This window comes from Monosiga brevicollis, genomic scaffold (assembly GCF_000002865.3).
Source record: "Monosiga brevicollis MX1 MONBRscaffold_30 genomic scaffold, whole genome shotgun sequence".
NCBI classification, from domain to species: domain Eukaryota; class Choanoflagellata; order Craspedida; family Salpingoecidae; genus Monosiga; species Monosiga brevicollis.
In genome coordinates, this window is record NW_001865067.1 from 404899 (window position 1) to 421656 (window position 16758).

The following is a 16758-nucleotide window of genomic DNA, read 5'->3' on the forward strand; positions in this document are numbered from 1 at the left end:
ACGCCGTCTACGGCGGCATCAGAGACATCACATGCAAGTACCGAGGCGCGAACACGAGAAGCCTCAAGCGCCGCTGTGGACCGTAGCTCTTCCCCATCAATCGTCCAAACTCGGTCTCCACGTCGAACACACCTTGCACGAGTGGCGCAGTGGCAACCACATCCCAAGAAGAGAAAATCGTCTAAGTCCACCCAATGAGGAAACAGCTTGCTTACTAAGTGTTTAGAAAAAAAAATCGTCCCGGGCGTTTGTCAATCGAAATAAACCTTGAATGACCATTGATCAATCGGAACTTGTCTTGTCCATCTGCTTCTACCCACCAAGTTGTCTCATTGCTTCGCTGACTCGTCTTATGGCGCTGCCATTTGACATACCAATCAGAGCCATGTAGCCCTAGAGAGTCAAAGCCAAATAAGTTTCGTATGGAAAAGAAATGGGATTTATTTCAAAATAAATGATTTTCTGGTCTTTGGGCTGCTATGGCATCCACAGGAAGCGTATGAACACAAGAGCACCCTCGTTTGATCCGCAAAAATTTAGCGCTTCTGCTGTGCTTGATTTGAAACGCACAGCAGACAGAATCGCCGAGCACGACCCGAAATACTGACTGCCAATTAATCGCACCTGCCTCAATCCCAAGAGCAATATGTTGTTACAAAAAGGGAATACATATGTTACTTTCAAGGAGGTGACCGAACTATCCCGCTGAACAACATATTAAGGTACATTCACCCCGACATCTTGATCTGACAATAATTATCTGACATTCGCGAGAGCGCGAGAGCGTCGAAAAGTTTTTTTTTTTTTTCTTCAGCGGATACGAGCATGACTTGGCTTTACAAGCAGAAGGATGCTTTACCACGAGGACCAGGCAGAAGGACCCCCTCCCATGGCGTATGATACAAGACGCTTAGCCATGGAAAAGCCATGGCAATGAAGCATGAAACAGCGTGCAGTGTGTCGACGCGGGTAGGGCAGATGGCGCTGTGGTGAGACTTTCAGAGCACCTGCGCACGACAGACAGAAGTCATGCCAAGCGCCAAGCGCGGAATTGACGAAGAGGAGAAGCGCGATCTGAAGATGCGCACTCTGATCACAATCACAACACATCGACATTGTGTTTGCACCTCATTATCCCCGCAAACAAGGCTCACCCAAACGCTAACACTGTCATCGTCATTCAAAAGTGTGAATGGATGCACTCATCTGCATCTAGAATGCTTGCATGATTTATCTTGGCTTGTGTTTACAAGCAATCGATCTCGCTTGCTCAGAAGACAAGCAATCGATCTCGCTTGCTCAAAACCTTACAAGCATCTGGCTCTGTCTCTTTCCATTTTTTGACGATTGAAATCTGTTTGCCCGCCGGCCCGCTCGGCCGTCCTACAGAACGTGAGGTAAGACATGGCAGATGGGCGGGAGGGGAAGATCCATTCGGTGCAGCGCGTGGTGATCAGGGCCGCATCTTCACCAGATCGGTAGCGAGTAAATACGCACATCAAGCCTCATGTTGACAAATTACATTTTCCGTCGGGACGATTCAGACAGCAGCATGAGATTTGGCCAAACAGCCCACCCTTGGGGGCTGCTAAGCTTTTTGCTTGTCATGTCCATCACCTCCGTCATCGCAGAGAATGCCACACCCTTGCTAACGGTGGCTGGAGGCCAGATGCAGGTCACGACCACCACCGGCTTTGTTGTGGATGGCTGGGACATTGTTGCCACCCTGTCCCACATGCTTGCCGAAGCTGCCGCGCTCAACGCATCCACAGCTGCTCAACAGCTCGCCGCAGCCAGCCGCCTTGAACGCCTGGAAACGCGCGTCGACGCCCAGGCCGCTGATATCATCTCCCTGCGCATGCTCGCTACCAGCCTCCAAACCAACCTGACTGCCACTGCCGAGCGCGAGACGCAGCTTGAGGCCAAGGTCCATGACCTCACGGCGCAGCTGGCAGCTGCAATCAATCATCAAACCTTACTGCAAGAACACATCGCCAACCTCACCAACGGCACAGAACAACGGCTGGACACCCTCGCGCAGGAAGTGGATGCCGCAACCGATACTGCCACCGGCGCACAATACAACATCTCGTTCCTACAGGAAACCATCAAGACCTTCAATGGCGAGCTGGAGCGCATTGATGAAGCCTTGGAGCAGGTCGGGGCTGACACGAGGGTCGAAGAAGTTTTCATTGACGCAGGCAGTGGCTATGCTCAACTCTACGACAATGACGCCTGGCATACGCTACAGTTGAGTGTGAAACTGCCCTCGGTTCCCGCCGTCACGGTCTGGCGCAACCGCTTGGTGTCTGCGGGAGGGGGAGGGTCGAGCGCTGTCTTTGCCATCTCCGCGACAGGCGCTGCGTCCCGCCTCCCAGATCTACCCAGAGTTGTGGCCAGCGCCGCTGCCGCCACCTTTCGAGGTACGCCTTTAACCAGACCGGAGCGGACCAACTCCCTCGAATGGCACAGCCCAGGCCTCCGTTGTTCATCTTGCCTGTCGTTGTGATTGTTTTTATTCCTTCTTTCTTGTCACGCTCGTGGTGTAACCTTTGAACAATGGCTCTCCTGCCCGCTGCTTGACAGACAAGATCTTCGTTGTGGGAGGTGTCCCTGACAACGACAACGGCCAAAACCGACTGCGCAGCGTCTACATGTTTGATGGCATCTCGTGGAGAACTGGGCCATCCCTCAACGGCGCTGGTCGTGCGGGTATCTCGTGCGCTCCTTTTCAAGGTTAGTCTTTGTCGCCACCAACGCTCTTTTTTCTAGGTCGATTCCCGCCGTTCAACACTATCATGCTATTTTCCAATCTACTACAGATGAGCTCGTGTGCGTGGGTGGCTACTACTACATCAATAGCAGAGTTCGCTGGAGCTCAGTGACCACAGTTGAGATTTACGATGGCTCAGCCTGGAGATATGGGCCAAGCTTGCCACGGCCAACGTCCCAAGTGGGACTTGTGGCCTACCAGGAGTCCCTTTACATCTTTGGTAAGCTGGGCGTTGCTGTGTTGGGGCACATGCTGGCCGGCCACGCTTCCAGTGTTACGTCTGTCCATCGCTCGTACGGCTCACGGACATTGGTCGTGGCTGGATGCCAGGTGGCCTGGATCACGAGAACGTCTATTCCTACTACAACTCGATTTTGAGATTAGATGACTTGAACAAAGGATGGACGCAGCTCGCACTCACGCTGTCCACTCCGCGCGCCGTCAACTCGGCAACCATCTTTCGTGGTGAAGTGTTATTGGTGGGCGGCTTCAACGGTCCCTCAGATCACACTGGACTTTTGAAGATTGTGGAGAGCTTCAATGGCACGGCCCTCACGCGCCGCCCCAATCTCATGCACGCCACCTTCCTAAGCGAAGGCGGTGTTCTCAAGACGAAAGCCTTTGCTTGATGACGGCGCGTGCTAGGAGAATGCCTCTCCCGAACTCCCGAAGTCAAGTGTTGGCCTTTGATACAAGTGTTGGTTACCACACAATTGAGTTGATCTCGTGAACGCTACCAGAGTTGCCCGAACCCATCTGCTCGAACAAAAGTGAGCGCTGTGACGACCAGGGATAAGCCAAGCCGTGCCGAGCTGGCTGTAGGAGTACAATGTCATTTCCCATTCCTAAGGGAAAAAACACAAAAATTAAATCCTCGTACGTGTGGTGCCGAATGGTATCTCCAAAGGTTGAGTTTTTCTTGTTCATGTTAGGGTTGTAGAACTCACAACTCACAGACGTCGCATCGAGCATGAGGAAGATACCCCCGGGAGGGGAAAAAAAGATATTTTTTGGGGGCCGACTTCCGCTTCGGATTGTGCGCTCAGCTATCAATGGGAAGGAGTAGCGCCCGGAGACGACGTTGCCACTCGCACTCAAAGTGAGCCAGACATCATCTCGGAAAAAATTATGAGAAATTCGCACGACACAACAAATGCATGCATGCATCCACAATTTCCGGCTCCGTCCGCCTGCTGATCGACCTCCTTGATTTTAATCCTGGCGTCGCCTTTTTTCGGCATTGCCATCGGCAGGACCTGCTGGCAATGGGTGACTGGGCGCAGTTTTCAGTCTTAAACCATGAATGCCCTGGCCAATGAGGCCTCGGCTGCCACCAAGGGCACCCTTTCAAAGCGACGATGCAGGATTTTGGGCTGGGCATTGCCCCCACTGCTGTTCGCAAGCATTCTACTGTTCTCGCTGCGGGACGCTCGTTCTGATGCCTCTGAACCGGTTCCAATCCACGGCAGGGATAATCGTGTTGTGCCCCTGCTTTCAACGGCCGTGCCAGCTTCCACTCCACACCACCCTGACGTTGCCCTGGTCCTTGCCACCTCCCTGGGCGGCAACTACTCTACAGCTCGCCGTCAGGAAGTTACGCGGGTCCTCGCTGCCAACTTGGCTCTGCCCTATCTTCAACGCCTCATCGTGCTTGCTGAGCACGGCGCGCGCTCAGCGTTTCCTATTCTGAATCAAAAACATGGCAAGCTACGCGTGGTTCAGCTCAAGACACAGCCAACTTACACGGACCTTTTTAATGCTGCCAGCACCGGCGCAACGCAGCCCAACCAGCTGATTGCAGTTGCCAACACGGATATCGAATTTGGACCAACCACGCTGGCCTGCATAGGCCCTTCTCGATTCCAGGATCAAGCCCTGATTTACGCCCTCACCCGCCACCCACACCCCGACTGCCCAAGCAGATCAGGCGGTGGAGCGCATCCCAGCTTACCCCAAAATCTGTGCACTCAGCAACGCCAGCGAGACAATGCATGGATCAATTCGGCCGATACATTCATCACGTCAGCTCCTGTGCCTTCAGCCGTGCTGACCGAAATTGGCCACGTGCAAAACCGCCTTGGGGCCGAGAATCGCCTCCTCTACTTTTTTGCGCGAGCCGGCTACACCGTGGAGAACCCGTGTGTGGACATGCCAACTTTTCACCGTCACTGCACAGGTGAACGAGCACCCACCGCCCAGCGCGGCGCCCAGCGCGTAGATGCACGCACGCCCTTTAAACTCGGACGCCATTCTCTCCCCACCTGTAACATGTCCCACACTATCGCTCCTGTCAAGTAGATTGAATTGAACTTCCCAAACTTGTCTCCACCAAAAATAAAAAATAAACACCAAAAAACCAACCAAAAAAAAACCAAAAAAAAAAACCAGTGCATGTACATGCAGAGGCATCAGCGGGCTCAAGACGAGCCCTACTGCATCGGCGCGTAGCTGTAACGCGCGCGATCGCACTAATGCACCCAGTACCGAGTGCATCAAGTGGGCCAGTGAATGACAATCTTTGGACTTGTGAGAGAGCTGAGTTACACAAACGTCAATTTGTTTGATCAAGTTTTACTGGGCCGTCTGCAGCAGACAATTGATGGTATGTTCAATACGGGAGAGAGAATCCTGCATGCCTCCGCGTCGATTGCGGGCCAGCCAGAGCTATTGATGGAGTGCCAGCAAAACGTTTCCAGCGTTAGAATTCCTCCTCCCAAAAAGTGACTTTTCATAACATCTGAAAGCATACAGATGTTCTCAGAATGGCCAATCACGTACATCTTTGTACGGCCCAACAAGTGCCAGCAGACGATTGGCCAGATCTGTGCGCGCCGTATTGGGAAGCTCGGCAAGCGAGGCACTGTGCTTGACCTGTACCGAGGCCAGCAAACATGCAAAGACTGCAAATTGACCGGCAAGGTGAAGCTCTTGTGCCGTCTAGAGGTCATCGCGCATTTGGCACACGGACAAGCCAAGCACGTGATGGGCAAGCGAGCGCAGTGAAATCACGTCAGCAAACAATAAATGGAGCTGATGGATCTTTGGAGGGTCAAAACGAAAACGGGTGGCAACAGTACATACCAGGTGTGTTTCAGCTGTCAGTTTATCCCGCGCCAAGATAGCATCGAGCAGCGCCAGCTGCTGCTTCAAATGCTTGTGGCACTGGCGCAGCTCCTGTGCATCCATGTGGGTCCACCTGCGGTCACATGAATGAACCGAAAGCTTTCGTGAGCACTCCGTAATTGATATACGCTTTGCATGCAGGGTGTCGACGATCGACAGGCCGTACACATGCGTGTCGTCGCCAGCAAAGATAAAAAAATGGAAGAGCGCAGCTCCATTCCTATTCAGCCGCGGCTCTGTGCTGGCCAGCTGATACGTGTTGCCCAAGTCCAGCAAAATGCGTCCCAGACCATCTAGCCGCGGCAGGAAGGACGTGAGGTCAAGGCTTATTAGACAGAGCCCCATTTTGGCATCCGTCACGACACTCACCGGCATTGGTTCCAAAGACGTGAAAGTCCAGAAGAGCTGCGAGGTCCACCTCGTTCCAGTCATCGGCGTCATCCACGCCTTCCACGCAGCGCTACAGTGACGTGACCATGAAATAACACACAAAAAACAAATGATCAAAATAAGAAGGAGTAGAAGAAAAAAAGAAAGCAGGCTCTCAAGTGCCCCGAAGCGACTCCTCCGCTCCTCATTGATTTCCCGAAACCAAAACCTACCGTTGCAAAGCGGTTCCAGGACAGGCCGGCAAAGGCCGTCAAACCCGGGTAGGACACAGACCAAGGCTGCGTATGACCATGGTCCCCCCAGTCTGTGATCATGCTGCCCAGACCATCGTGACGCAATGCCGCCTGCACAGCGCTTTTGATGTTGCTGATGCATTCTTGCGTGCGACCGGTCTATGAGCGACCACACGCAAGTGCAAGTTTTCATCATGTTGAGACGCAACCAAAGAAAGGACAAGAGGCGAGAACTCTGTAGACTCGCAACGAGTTGGCCGTTTGGGGTCCGCCACGTACGATAGAGTTCCAGGAGGAGGTGCCGCAGCACGTGTAAAAGGGGATTGCGGCGTCCGCCATCATCTGGCACCTGTGTGGCAGTTGATTCGGTGTCATGATTCAGGCGGAGGCAGCATGACTCATATCGATATTGACGCACCGCTTGTCAAAGGGGTGATTTGCTTCATAACCCCACTCCATCGCAATCACGTCCGAGGGCAGCGAAAACATTAGCAACGCTGCATCCACATATTTGCCGCAACAAGTCAGCGCGCGCGGTCCAAACCAGCACGCAAGGTTTTGGCCAGCTACAACACTGGTCAAGAGCATGATCTTTGCGTGCACGTGCCATGCACAAGTCAGATTCAAACCACTTACGGTCGAAATCAAAAAGCATGTCGGACCAGAACATCATGGTTCGCTTGTGCTTGCGGCAGGCCTGGCGGATCTGGCGTAGGTACTGCAGATATACATCTCCCGTGCCTTCAGCCTCGCAAATTGGGCGCGAGCGGCCCTTGCCAATGTCCACCGTTTCGTCCAACCCGACGTTGGCGAGGCTGGAGGAGCGGAAATGAGGAAAAAGCTCGTCATACAACGACGAAACCAATTCAACACTCCTGAGGTCGCGAAGAAACATGGAATCAGAATCGGACAAGCGGTTGACTCAAACGTCAAGCGAGCGCGCAACACCAAGTGCTGAGTTGCAGGCATAGACATACCGAGGATCGACGGGACAAAGGGAAAAGGGGACATCAGGAGGGCCCGATGGCCGGTTGCCAAAGTCGATGCCGTTAGGGCATTCTGCGAGATGACCTACACAGTGCGCCCCACAAAAGGAAGACACGCAATCACGTCAGCAGGCGAAATAAGAAGGAGCAGAAGAGGGAAAAAACAAACAAAGACGGATGAAAAAAGAAAAAAGACAAAAAAAAAAAAAAAAAAAAAAAAAAACAAGTTGAGAGCCCAACCCCAGCATGATTGCGTCTACGCACGATATTCGTCATGGCGAAGAAACCGATGAAAGTGACCGCAGGAATTTTGGTTGGGGACCAAGCTGATGCCATGTCGTGCGCAGTAATCGTCCAGCTGCAAAATGTCTGGCGTCACGGCAGCAAAAGGGTGATTTATTGTCAGGTTTGAACATGGGCTGTCACGACACCAACATGTGCGTACCAGCGTGGGTGTAGGGGTCAGCGCCACGCCAAACCACTTCATGGTCTGCGTATGCAAAAGTGTGTTCCATGTACAGCTGCAACTGATTCATCTTGAATAAACACATGAGGTCCACAATCTCCTTGAGGCTATTGAGGGTCGGAACTTTGTCCCGCGACACATCGAGCATAAAGGCTCGATTCGGCAGGAGAGGCCAATCCGAGATCCGCACACTTGGAATGCCCCGATTGTCATCGTCATCAGTATCCTACGACTCGGTAGCAATTCAAGTACCAAGTGGAACAGGCCAGGAGATGGAATGAAACCAAGGCGGGAGATGCGGGGCGGTCAATCGTGTACACTTTACCATCTGGCTGCCAGAAACGGCCTCGGTTAGCTTGGATAATTGAATGAGTGTAGAAACGGCATGCCGCAACCCCGCCACATCCCCACCCACGAGAACAGCACTTCAAAAGAAATCAACAAGGTCAGACGGACCACAGGTGAGGTGACAAAAAAAAAAAAAAAAAAAAAAAAAAAAAAAAAAAAAAAAAAAAAAAGTCTGTTCTTTTATTTGGCTAAGCGGGGTCACCAAACTGCAGCTTACCCCGAGCGCTCGACGATGATGCGATAGGATTCTGGGCGTGTTTGTAGCGTAGGCTTGATACTAATTTGGTTGAAAAGAAAGGACATGATTGCATGGTGAGTCTTGGCACCAGGACCGGATGCAGTGGAATGAGCTTTGCCGGCCAGCTGGCCTGAGGGCCGAGGCATACCGCAAGGTAATTTGTGAGCCGCGCCCAGGGGAAAGGCAGCGGGAGACGGTGCAACCTTGCTTGCCCAGTCCGCGCGCCAGATACTCAAACACGGGGTCAACGTCAGAGCCTGCCGTGCCTAGAAAAGAAAAGCCAACCCGCAATGAGTCAAGCAGGCAGCCCGAGACAGTGCAACTCGTGCAGAAGCCTACTTGGGGCCATGTAAACGTCGACTTTTGACCCCAGGAGAAGGCGGCGACCCGGCAATTGTGTCATGCGCTGTGGGCTGGGCCAGAGGAGCTGCGTAGGTGGGCGTGCGGCGATCAGCGTAGGCACTGTAATCTAAAGGGACAATGGATGGAAGCAGAGCCAAGCGGCACCGAGGCAAGGCTTCATACCCGCAGGCGATTGTCAATGGGTAGATCACTCATAACGACTATTGTTAAAAGGAGATGACGTGGGGGCGCGCAAAAGGCGAAACATGAGCGTGTGATTGGGCATGGTGAAGAATGGGCTGCACGCACGCATGTTTCTCACACGCACCATCGGCCGTGGCATCGCCGTCGGAGAGCTGGATGGATGTATCCTGTTCATCAGCCATGCTGGGGTCCAAGGATGTCTCTTGGGGTTGCTCTTGCGCCGATGAGGGCTGTGCACCTTCATCACTCAAGGTAGCGGAGGAGCCATCTTCCTGCGCCCCTGAACTCGCAGAAGGGGGCGTGAGGCCATCGCCCTTCTGATCCATGGCTTGGTTAGACTGGGCCTTCATTTGGGCTGGCCTTTCAGCAGACGAGGCCGAGCTATCGGCATTCATGGGCTGTGATGGGCCCTGGTTGTGTAGTCGATCCATGGCGACACGATACTCGTCCTCGGCAAGGCTGTCAGCCGCTTGCTGCATGACGCGATCGAAGCGCTCGAGCCAGGAGAGGTGTTCAATCTGATGCGGGTAGGTGTGCAGACAAGGCTCGGTGAGTGCGCAAAAAGAACAATGCTTCGTAGCCACGCCAGGTCGAGGCAGGCTTACCTCTTCTTCCGGGCGTCGGCATTGCTCGGCAGCCACAAAGAGGGCGCGAATCTGAACAGGTGTGGTGATTGGCGAAGAGAAGCAGAGCCAACAACAGCGAGAGCATGGCAACACGAGTATCAGTTTGGCCTGTCAGGAGACGGCGCGAGACCGAGGCGGATGGCATATTCTGGGGCTGACCTCGCCAGCCTCTGGACCCTCGGTGAGCATGTCAATGGGCCTGCGGCTAGCGTAGCTGCCACTGCGGCCGGCTTGGTCCAGTTGAGCGTTGGCCGCGAGCAAGAGCTGCCGGGGTCAACGGCACGCAAGTGAGCTGCCACAGGGGCGGAGAGGTGTCCGGGGCCAAAGGTGCACCAAAATAAAGGAGGCCAAGCCAAGTCACGTACCCGAACCATATCCGCAGATCCGCGGCGCACGGCGTCATGAAGTGGAGTAGCGCCCTCGGCGTTGGTGGCATTGGGATCGGCGCCTCGGTCCAGCTGTGTCACACAGGCATCAGGGCAAAGGGAAAGGTGGAGATCAGCACAGGGTTGACCACCCTGTCTAGTCGCGCACAAGAGCACGTGACGCGGGTCGTGGAGACGAACCAGCAGCTGCAGGGTTTCGGCGTTGGCAAAATGGGCCGCCCAGTGAAGTGGGGTGTTTTGGCTAGACAAGTGAGTGTTTGGGAAGTGAGGGGTCAAACAAAAACAGAGACAGGATGTGTGTGTGTGTGTGTGTGTGAGTCAGAATTGGAGGTCGAATGTGCCGGCTCTGTTTCGCGGTCAGGCAGGGCATTAGTACCTGGCAGCGCCATCGGTGGCATTGACGTGGATGCCGGCCTCCAGTAGGTCAGTAATGGTTGCCTTGTCGTTGGTGGCAATGCTCTAGCGGGGCGGCGGATACGTGAGAGCCGTCTGAGGCATTTATGTGTGTGTGTGTGTGTGTGTGTGTGTGTCTTTCGTCCTCGTAGGTGTGTTTGAGGAAAATAAGGGTCATACCTGCAGCAGGGCGTTGAGGAGGACGTTCACCATTTGAGGCTCGAGAGCGACAGACTGAAGCAAGCCTTGGCCATCAGAGGCACCTGGTTGCTCTGCACATTGAACCGCAAGCAGTGCGCGTCAGGTTCAGGGCCTGCCACGTCGTGTGCCATTTGGTGCGGCAAAAGAGAGAGGAGCTGGGCGTTGGCAAGACAGGGCCACAGACCAGCAAGTCGCGCGCCTGCGGCGATGAGGGCGCGCATGGCATCGGTGCGATTCAGGCGGAGAGCATATTGAATGGCCGTCTCTGAATGTTCACCCTGCGAGTCAGGGAGGCACGTTTAGCACTGAGGTGATGATGGCGATCAATCACGCAAAAAGCACACGAGGTACATACGCGCACGCGAGGCTCTAGCACGATGGCGGCAAAAACGGCATTGCGCTTGGCTTCGGCGATGACGGTGGCGACCACATCACTGCGATTGGCCTCGATACCCTCAAACAGGCCATCAACCAGCACCCCTGACATGCTGCTGATGGATGCCGGGAACTACACCAGCTTCAACGGCAGCGCTGGGAGGGGAGCTTCGCGCCGGTGTCGTCGGTGTCAGTGTGTGTCACTGGCTCGATCGCGAGAACGGAATGCAGCGACGAAAGCAGTGACGATAGATTATTCAAATGCTGACAACTGGGTTGTACAACAGCTGGTGAAAACGACTGTTGCAGCTGGCGGACACCCTGACTTGGACAAACATTTGGTAACCAGCTCTACTGTCACACTATATCACACTAACTCTATAACAAAGTGTAAAGTGTTTCACAGTAACGTTTTCAGCCCTTGTCAGAGATGGCTGACCAAAGGGTGGGACTAAGGACTTGATGCAGTTAAACCGTGAGAAGTTGTTGATCACAACGTCATATAAGTTATGGTTAACGTCGAAGCATCAGTAGTTATCGACGTTGCGGCGTTGGCCATCGGCGTGCCATAGGTCGGCGAGATGAGATGGCAGCAGTGGCAGTGGGTGGGATGAGCAAGCAAGCGGGTCCCAAGGGTGAGGGCAGAGACGGGCGCATGCACGCTACATCGGGGTGGTGATGGGAACCACACACATGGTTCCATGTTGTGTACCTTGTGAGTTGAAGCAAGTAGGCAATGGCTGGCCGCCGTAGGAGCTTGTTGTTGTGCTGTCGAGAACAATGGGGCAGGGTCTGGGCTCGAGCCATTGGCCCCGGACGGCTGAATAGCACGAGCCCAGCGCGCGCCTCTCTTTTATGCAGCCGTCAGCGAACCAAGATGGCGAGTGGGGGCTAAGGAGGGCAAGCGATCTGGACCACGCCCCAGAGCATGTCCGCGCTGGCCGCATCTGTACATTCCATTCCGATCAAGCCAAGAGCCAAGCGTCAGAGATGTAACGTCAAGCCAAGTACAATTGTAGAGATGAAATAGATCTGGTTCCCTCGTTCAGAGACCAGGTGCAGTCAGTCATTCAGATAAATAGAACATTTCAGCTAAAACCAGAGATACGCTCCAACTGAGTTCTCCCATCAGAGACAAGAATCGTCTTACATCTACACCCCAGAGACACGCCCCAGCCACACCCACAGAATGTGTGTGTGTGTGTGTGTGTGTGTGTATAAATGGCATCGCTCGTCATTTCCATCTCTCTCTCTCTCTCTCTCTCACACACACACACACACACACACTCTCTCTCTCTCTCTCTTTCTCTTTCTCTGTGGCTCTCTCTCATTTGCATCGAATCGGGTACGTGGGCTACCACTCTGCTCCTCCTTCGCCCATGCAGGATGCCCCTCCCCCTCTCTCTCCCTCCCACACACACACACACACACACGCACGCACGCACACACACACACACACACACGCATTGTGTACAGGTGACCATTGATGGCGCTGCCAGCAGTGCCGGGGTGCCTGTTCTGGCACTGAAACATTCCTTGCTCGCATCTGCCGTTGGCTCCGCCTGGGGCCTTGGATCCCCAGATGACTGACTCTACACACACACACACACACATGGGTGGCTCACCCTGCCTGCGGGGGTCCTGACTTGACTTGGTGTTTGATCAGCATCACACCGGTGGTGGCACTGCCATTTTCTCACTCCTTCCCAACTTCCTTGTTTGGACAACTACTGTAAAGACCACATCACACACACACACACACACGCGCGCCCCATCCCGCCTGCCACCCCACGTTCGTTTCCAATGTCCTCCTGATGGGCGCTGAGTCGCGACATCTCATGCCTTTCCTCTTGCACGCATCCCCCACCCCCCTCCTCCCATTTCATGTCTGCCTTCCACACACCTTTTTTTCTTCTTTCTTTTTGTTCCGCTCCGCCGCTGCCAAACCCCGCCGTCTGGTCATCTCGTGCGCCCCTTGCCTCTCACCTCTTTCTTTTACTTTTTACTTTTTTTTCTTCGTCTTGTTGCTGAACGGCGACGGACGACGACAACGCGCGTAGATTCTCTTTCAATTTGATTGACTGCCAACAAGTTCCTGCACCTGGCATCATGAGCAAGGGTGGCTTTATCAAGGTGTGTTTCACGCTTCGCTCCGTCGTGCAGTGCCAACCCCGCTGCGTTCGGTTCCTGACCAAATTAAAATGATCCGCCTCACGTGTCGGCTCTGCATCATATCGTCAGGAATACAAGCTCGTCGTCGTGGGCGGCGGTGGTGTCGGCAAGTCGGCCCTCACTATCCAGTTTATCCAGTCACACTTTGTGGTACGCTTGCACACCGCCACCGATCGCCATGTCTCTTTTCCCCTCTGCTATCCTCTCTCTTTCCTCGCATCTGCTCTTTCCGACTCGCACCTTTGGCTCGACGTCTTTCCTCGGAGTGCCCGCCGCTGTTTGCCATGACGGCTGGCTACGCTGCCGCCCACCACTTTTCACCCTCCCTTTTGTTGTGGGCAACTGCAGGACGAGTATGATCCCACCATTGAAGACTCATACCGCAAGCAGTGTGTGATTGACGAGGAAGTGGCCCTGCTTGACATTCTTGACACAGCCGGCCAGGAAGAGTATTCGGCCATGCGCGAGCAGTACATGCGCACCGGCGAAGGCTTTCTCCTCGTGTACAGCATCATTGACAAAAACTCGTTTGAAGAGATTCAGGGCTTTCATAGCCAGATCCTCCGCGTCAAGGACAAGTATGTCCCTCCCCTTGAGTCTTGGTCTGATCTGCTCCTCTGTCTCGATTCTCTGGTGTTTTTTTATCTTTTTATTTTTATTTTTTCTTCCTTTCGTCTCTTCTCGGCACTTCTCGGCTCATCCTGTTCATTGGGGCCCGAACTCATCTTTGGATCCTCTGTTATCAATAGGGACACTTTCCCCATGATCTTGGTGGGCAACAAGTCAGATCTCGACTCGGAGCGGCAGGTGTCCACCGGCGAGGGCCTCGAGCTTAGCAAGCAGCTGGGCATCAAGCACGTTGAGACCTCCGCCAAGCAGCGTGTCAACGTCGACTTTGCCTTCCACGAACTTGTCCGTGTCATTCGCAAGTACAATCGCGAGAACATGCCGCAGCAAGCGCAAAAGAAGAAAGGCGGTTGCATCATCCTCTAAAGTGGATGAGTCACCCCCACCTACCCCGCGCCAATCCCCCTTGGTTCTTCTTTACACTGACGACCCCCCTACATTGCCCTTCTTGGCCGTTGAGCGGCACGGGCATGGCGGTGTGAGGTCAGGTCCGGCTTGGCCGGCGACGCTTCGTGGTTGATCCTTCATTTTCTTGGTTGTCGTAAAAGCCCTTCTCTTGCTTTTTCTTCCGTCTCCTCTTGTGCATGTTTGTGTGTGTTTGTAGTTTTTCTTTCTTTAATCTCGTGTTCCTTCCGTGTCCCATGTACTTTGGCCAACTGCCGGCCCCTGCCACGTTGGTTTATGTGCTTGTGATTGCAGTAGTCATTCACAGCCCCAAGATAATGTCGACAGCGAGATGGTCGGCACGCACAGCCAGCACTCGTCACGTTTCCTTTAGATTGGGTCTGGTGTGCTGGATTGATGATGACGACTGGACCTTCACCCTGTGGCTCATTTTTTGTTTGCCCCTTTCTTTCTTTTTTCTTTTCCTCCTTTTAAAATTTCAAAATCTTCAAACGACATTCCTGATATCAAGCGATCAGAGTTGGAGTTGATGACGTACCTACAAACGGGAGAGAGAGAGGCGACCCAACGTCAGGCTCGCTGCCAATGGCCATTTGGTCCAATGCGTGTATGACGTCCAACATTTGCCTTGAAAAGAACGAGCAGCTTCAATTGTCAAAAAACAACAACACTCGTGTGGAGAACAAGATCGTGGACAGCACAGCACAAGACCACGGCAACAACCTTATGGCAAACAACATGTGCAGATGCAATGAGGGCGCATGGAGTAATTAAAAAACATCATGGGATGAAGAAAAAAAAGATCCAAAAAAAGAAGAAAACCGGTGTATTGACAATATCCACAATGCGTGGCTGAAAGATGGTGACCAAAAAAAAAGAGAGATGGTTGTAGGAAAATAAGGTCATGGACGGAGACGTAAGGTAGGCAGGCACCAAGATCAGGCCTCAGACGCAGGCCACGGGTCAGGAAAAAAAATCAACCATCAGAAGGAATGGACAAAACTGGCCTAAACAGTACAAAGGCGGCCGGCATGCGGATGCGGGTCGCCATAGGTGGGTGGCACCAAGTTGATGACGAAGAGAGACAAAAAGTAGAAAAGAGCGTACTATGACGTAGGGATGGGTGCCTGTTGCTTGCTTTGTAATGCTTGAATGATGGGCTCACGTTTGGCGTGGTAGAGGCGGCGAAGCTCGTCCAGTTCTTGTTCCTTTTCCATTTCCAGCAGCTCAAGCTTGGACTGCAGCTCCTCCAAAGTGGCTGTTGGTTGAGCACTCGCTGGCGTGTCAACCGCCTCTGTCCCTTCATCCTCATCCGAACCGTTTGAGGCTTGCTTCTCAAAGTGAGCCATAAAGGCAGGCTTGTACGAGCCGACGTCCTGAACAACGCGCTGCATGGTGTCGCTCTCTTCGTGCATGGTGTTCATCGTGCCCATGTCCGGCCCGGTGTTGCTATTGACCACCATGGTCCCCGAGAGCACATTCATTGTGCCAGAATCCACAAAGTCATCCTCATCCCGAACCACCATGGTTCCCGGGGCGGCACCACCGACGACCATGGTACCCGAATCCACCTGACTACCAGGAGCGTGGGTTTGGCCCTCACCCTGGCTGTCATTGTCGTTTTCGGCATCGTCATCGGAATCCTCCTCCTTCTCGGGGTAACGGCCATGCAGCTGAACAATCTCGGCTGCCTCGGCAATAGCGGCAGCCATTGTCTGCTGCGAAGGCTTGGCGTTGGCCAGGAAGGGGTGCTCTAGCAGGTCCTGGGCCGAGGCACGCAGGTCGGGATTTTTCTGAAGGCAGTGCGCCAAAAAGTCATTAAACTGATCGGACCAGTTGCTGGGCCGGCGGAGACGGGGGGCATCGTGGGTGGGAATCATGAAGATGGCGCGCATGGGATGAACGTGGGCATGAGGGGGTTTTCCCTCGGCCATTTCAATGGCGGCAATGCCGAGCGACCAGATATCAGCTTTAACGTCGTAGCCAATCTCCTGGATCACCTCTGGTGCCATCCAGTAGGGTGTGCCAATAACTGTGTTCCGCCTCGCCATGGTATCAGTGAGTTGTCCAGCGACGCCAAAGTCGGCCAATTTGGCCTCGCCCAGGTCGTTGAGCAGAATGTTGCCGGCCTTGATGTCGCTGCAGCGTAACCATGCCATGAGGTGGGCCAGAAGTGAGTGCATCAGTCGCGTCAGGTCGGGCCAGTTTCAACACACCACGAGTGACATCAGTAGATGAAGGAAGGCCAGGGAGGGGGAATCATACCGATGAATTTTGTTTGTGGAGTGCAAGTAAGCCAGGGCTTGGACGGTTGATAAAAGAATCGAGGCAATCTGAGCCTCACTCATCTGCCCAGATCATGGGTGCATTGAGATGGGCGCGGCGTCGTTGGCGGCTTGGGCATGTCGCAAAAGAAGTCGGGGGGCATGCAGAGATAGCGTGGGGGGGGGGGGGGGGGGGTAAAAAAACG

The 16758-nt window shown here is 53.8% G+C and overlaps 6 protein-coding genes across 6 annotated transcripts in view; 4 read left to right on the forward strand and 2 right to left on the reverse strand.

The window, feature by feature from the left end:
• The window catches only part of MONBRDRAFT_38726 (uncharacterized protein), a gene marked incomplete at both ends in the record, with an annotated part of 2931 nt that extends 2324 nt beyond the window's left edge, over positions 1-607 (forward strand). The window contains one exon of the mRNA XM_001749375.1: positions 493-607. Within this exon, the coding sequence (XP_001749427.1) occupies positions 493-607 (115 nt within the window). The remainder of the gene's footprint in view (positions 1-492) is intronic.
• Positions 608-1373: 766 nt separating this feature from the next.
• MONBRDRAFT_34130 (uncharacterized protein) lies at positions 1374-3402 on the forward strand (the record flags this gene model as incomplete). Its single annotated transcript, XM_001749376.1, has 5 exons — positions 1374-1397; positions 1545-2423; positions 2587-2736; positions 2823-2993; positions 3104-3402. The coding sequence occupies exons 2-5, from the start codon at positions 1553-1555 to the stop codon at positions 3400-3402; spliced, it is 1491 nt and encodes a 496-aa protein (XP_001749428.1). The 5' UTR covers positions 1374-1397; positions 1545-1552.
• Positions 3403-4072: 670 nt separating this feature from the next.
• MONBRDRAFT_28982 (uncharacterized protein) lies at positions 4073-5071 on the forward strand (the record flags this gene model as incomplete). The annotated part of the gene is made up of 1 exon (XM_001749377.1): positions 4073-5071. One exon carries the CDS (start codon positions 4073-4075, stop codon positions 5069-5071), a length of 999 nt encoding a protein of 332 aa, XP_001749429.1.
• A 273-nt stretch (positions 5072-5344) lies between these two features.
• MONBRDRAFT_28983 (uncharacterized protein) lies at positions 5345-11196 on the reverse strand (the record flags this gene model as incomplete). The annotated part of the gene is made up of 25 exons (XM_001749433.1): positions 5345-5437; positions 5552-5644; positions 5855-5969; positions 6063-6189; positions 6266-6356; positions 6499-6678; positions 6799-6868; positions 6938-7016; positions 7156-7334; positions 7497-7590; positions 7951-8197; positions 8297-8396; positions 8537-8596; positions 8706-8823; positions 8897-9026; positions 9083-9120; positions 9228-9621; positions 9709-9759; positions 9889-9993; positions 10095-10187; positions 10296-10356; positions 10492-10574; positions 10689-10780; positions 10894-10987; positions 11065-11196. 25 exons carry the CDS (start codon positions 11194-11196, stop codon positions 5345-5347), a joined length of 2919 nt encoding a protein of 972 aa, XP_001749485.1.
• Positions 11197-12305: 1109 nt separating this feature from the next.
• On the forward strand, positions 12306-14768 carry MONBRDRAFT_38728 (uncharacterized protein; the record flags this gene model as incomplete). Its single annotated transcript, XM_001749378.1, has 4 exons — positions 12306-12317; positions 13326-13406; positions 13605-13834; positions 14006-14768. The coding sequence occupies 4 exons, from the start codon at positions 12306-12308 to the stop codon at positions 14247-14249; spliced, it is 567 nt and encodes a 188-aa protein (XP_001749430.1). The 3' UTR covers positions 14250-14768.
• A 626-nt stretch (positions 14769-15394) lies between these two features.
• On the reverse strand, positions 15395-16339 carry MONBRDRAFT_11609 (uncharacterized protein; the record flags this gene model as incomplete). Its single annotated transcript, XM_001749434.1, has 1 exon — positions 15395-16339. One exon carries the CDS (start codon positions 16337-16339, stop codon positions 15395-15397), a length of 945 nt encoding a protein of 314 aa, XP_001749486.1.
• Between the last annotated feature and the right edge of the window lie 419 nt (positions 16340-16758).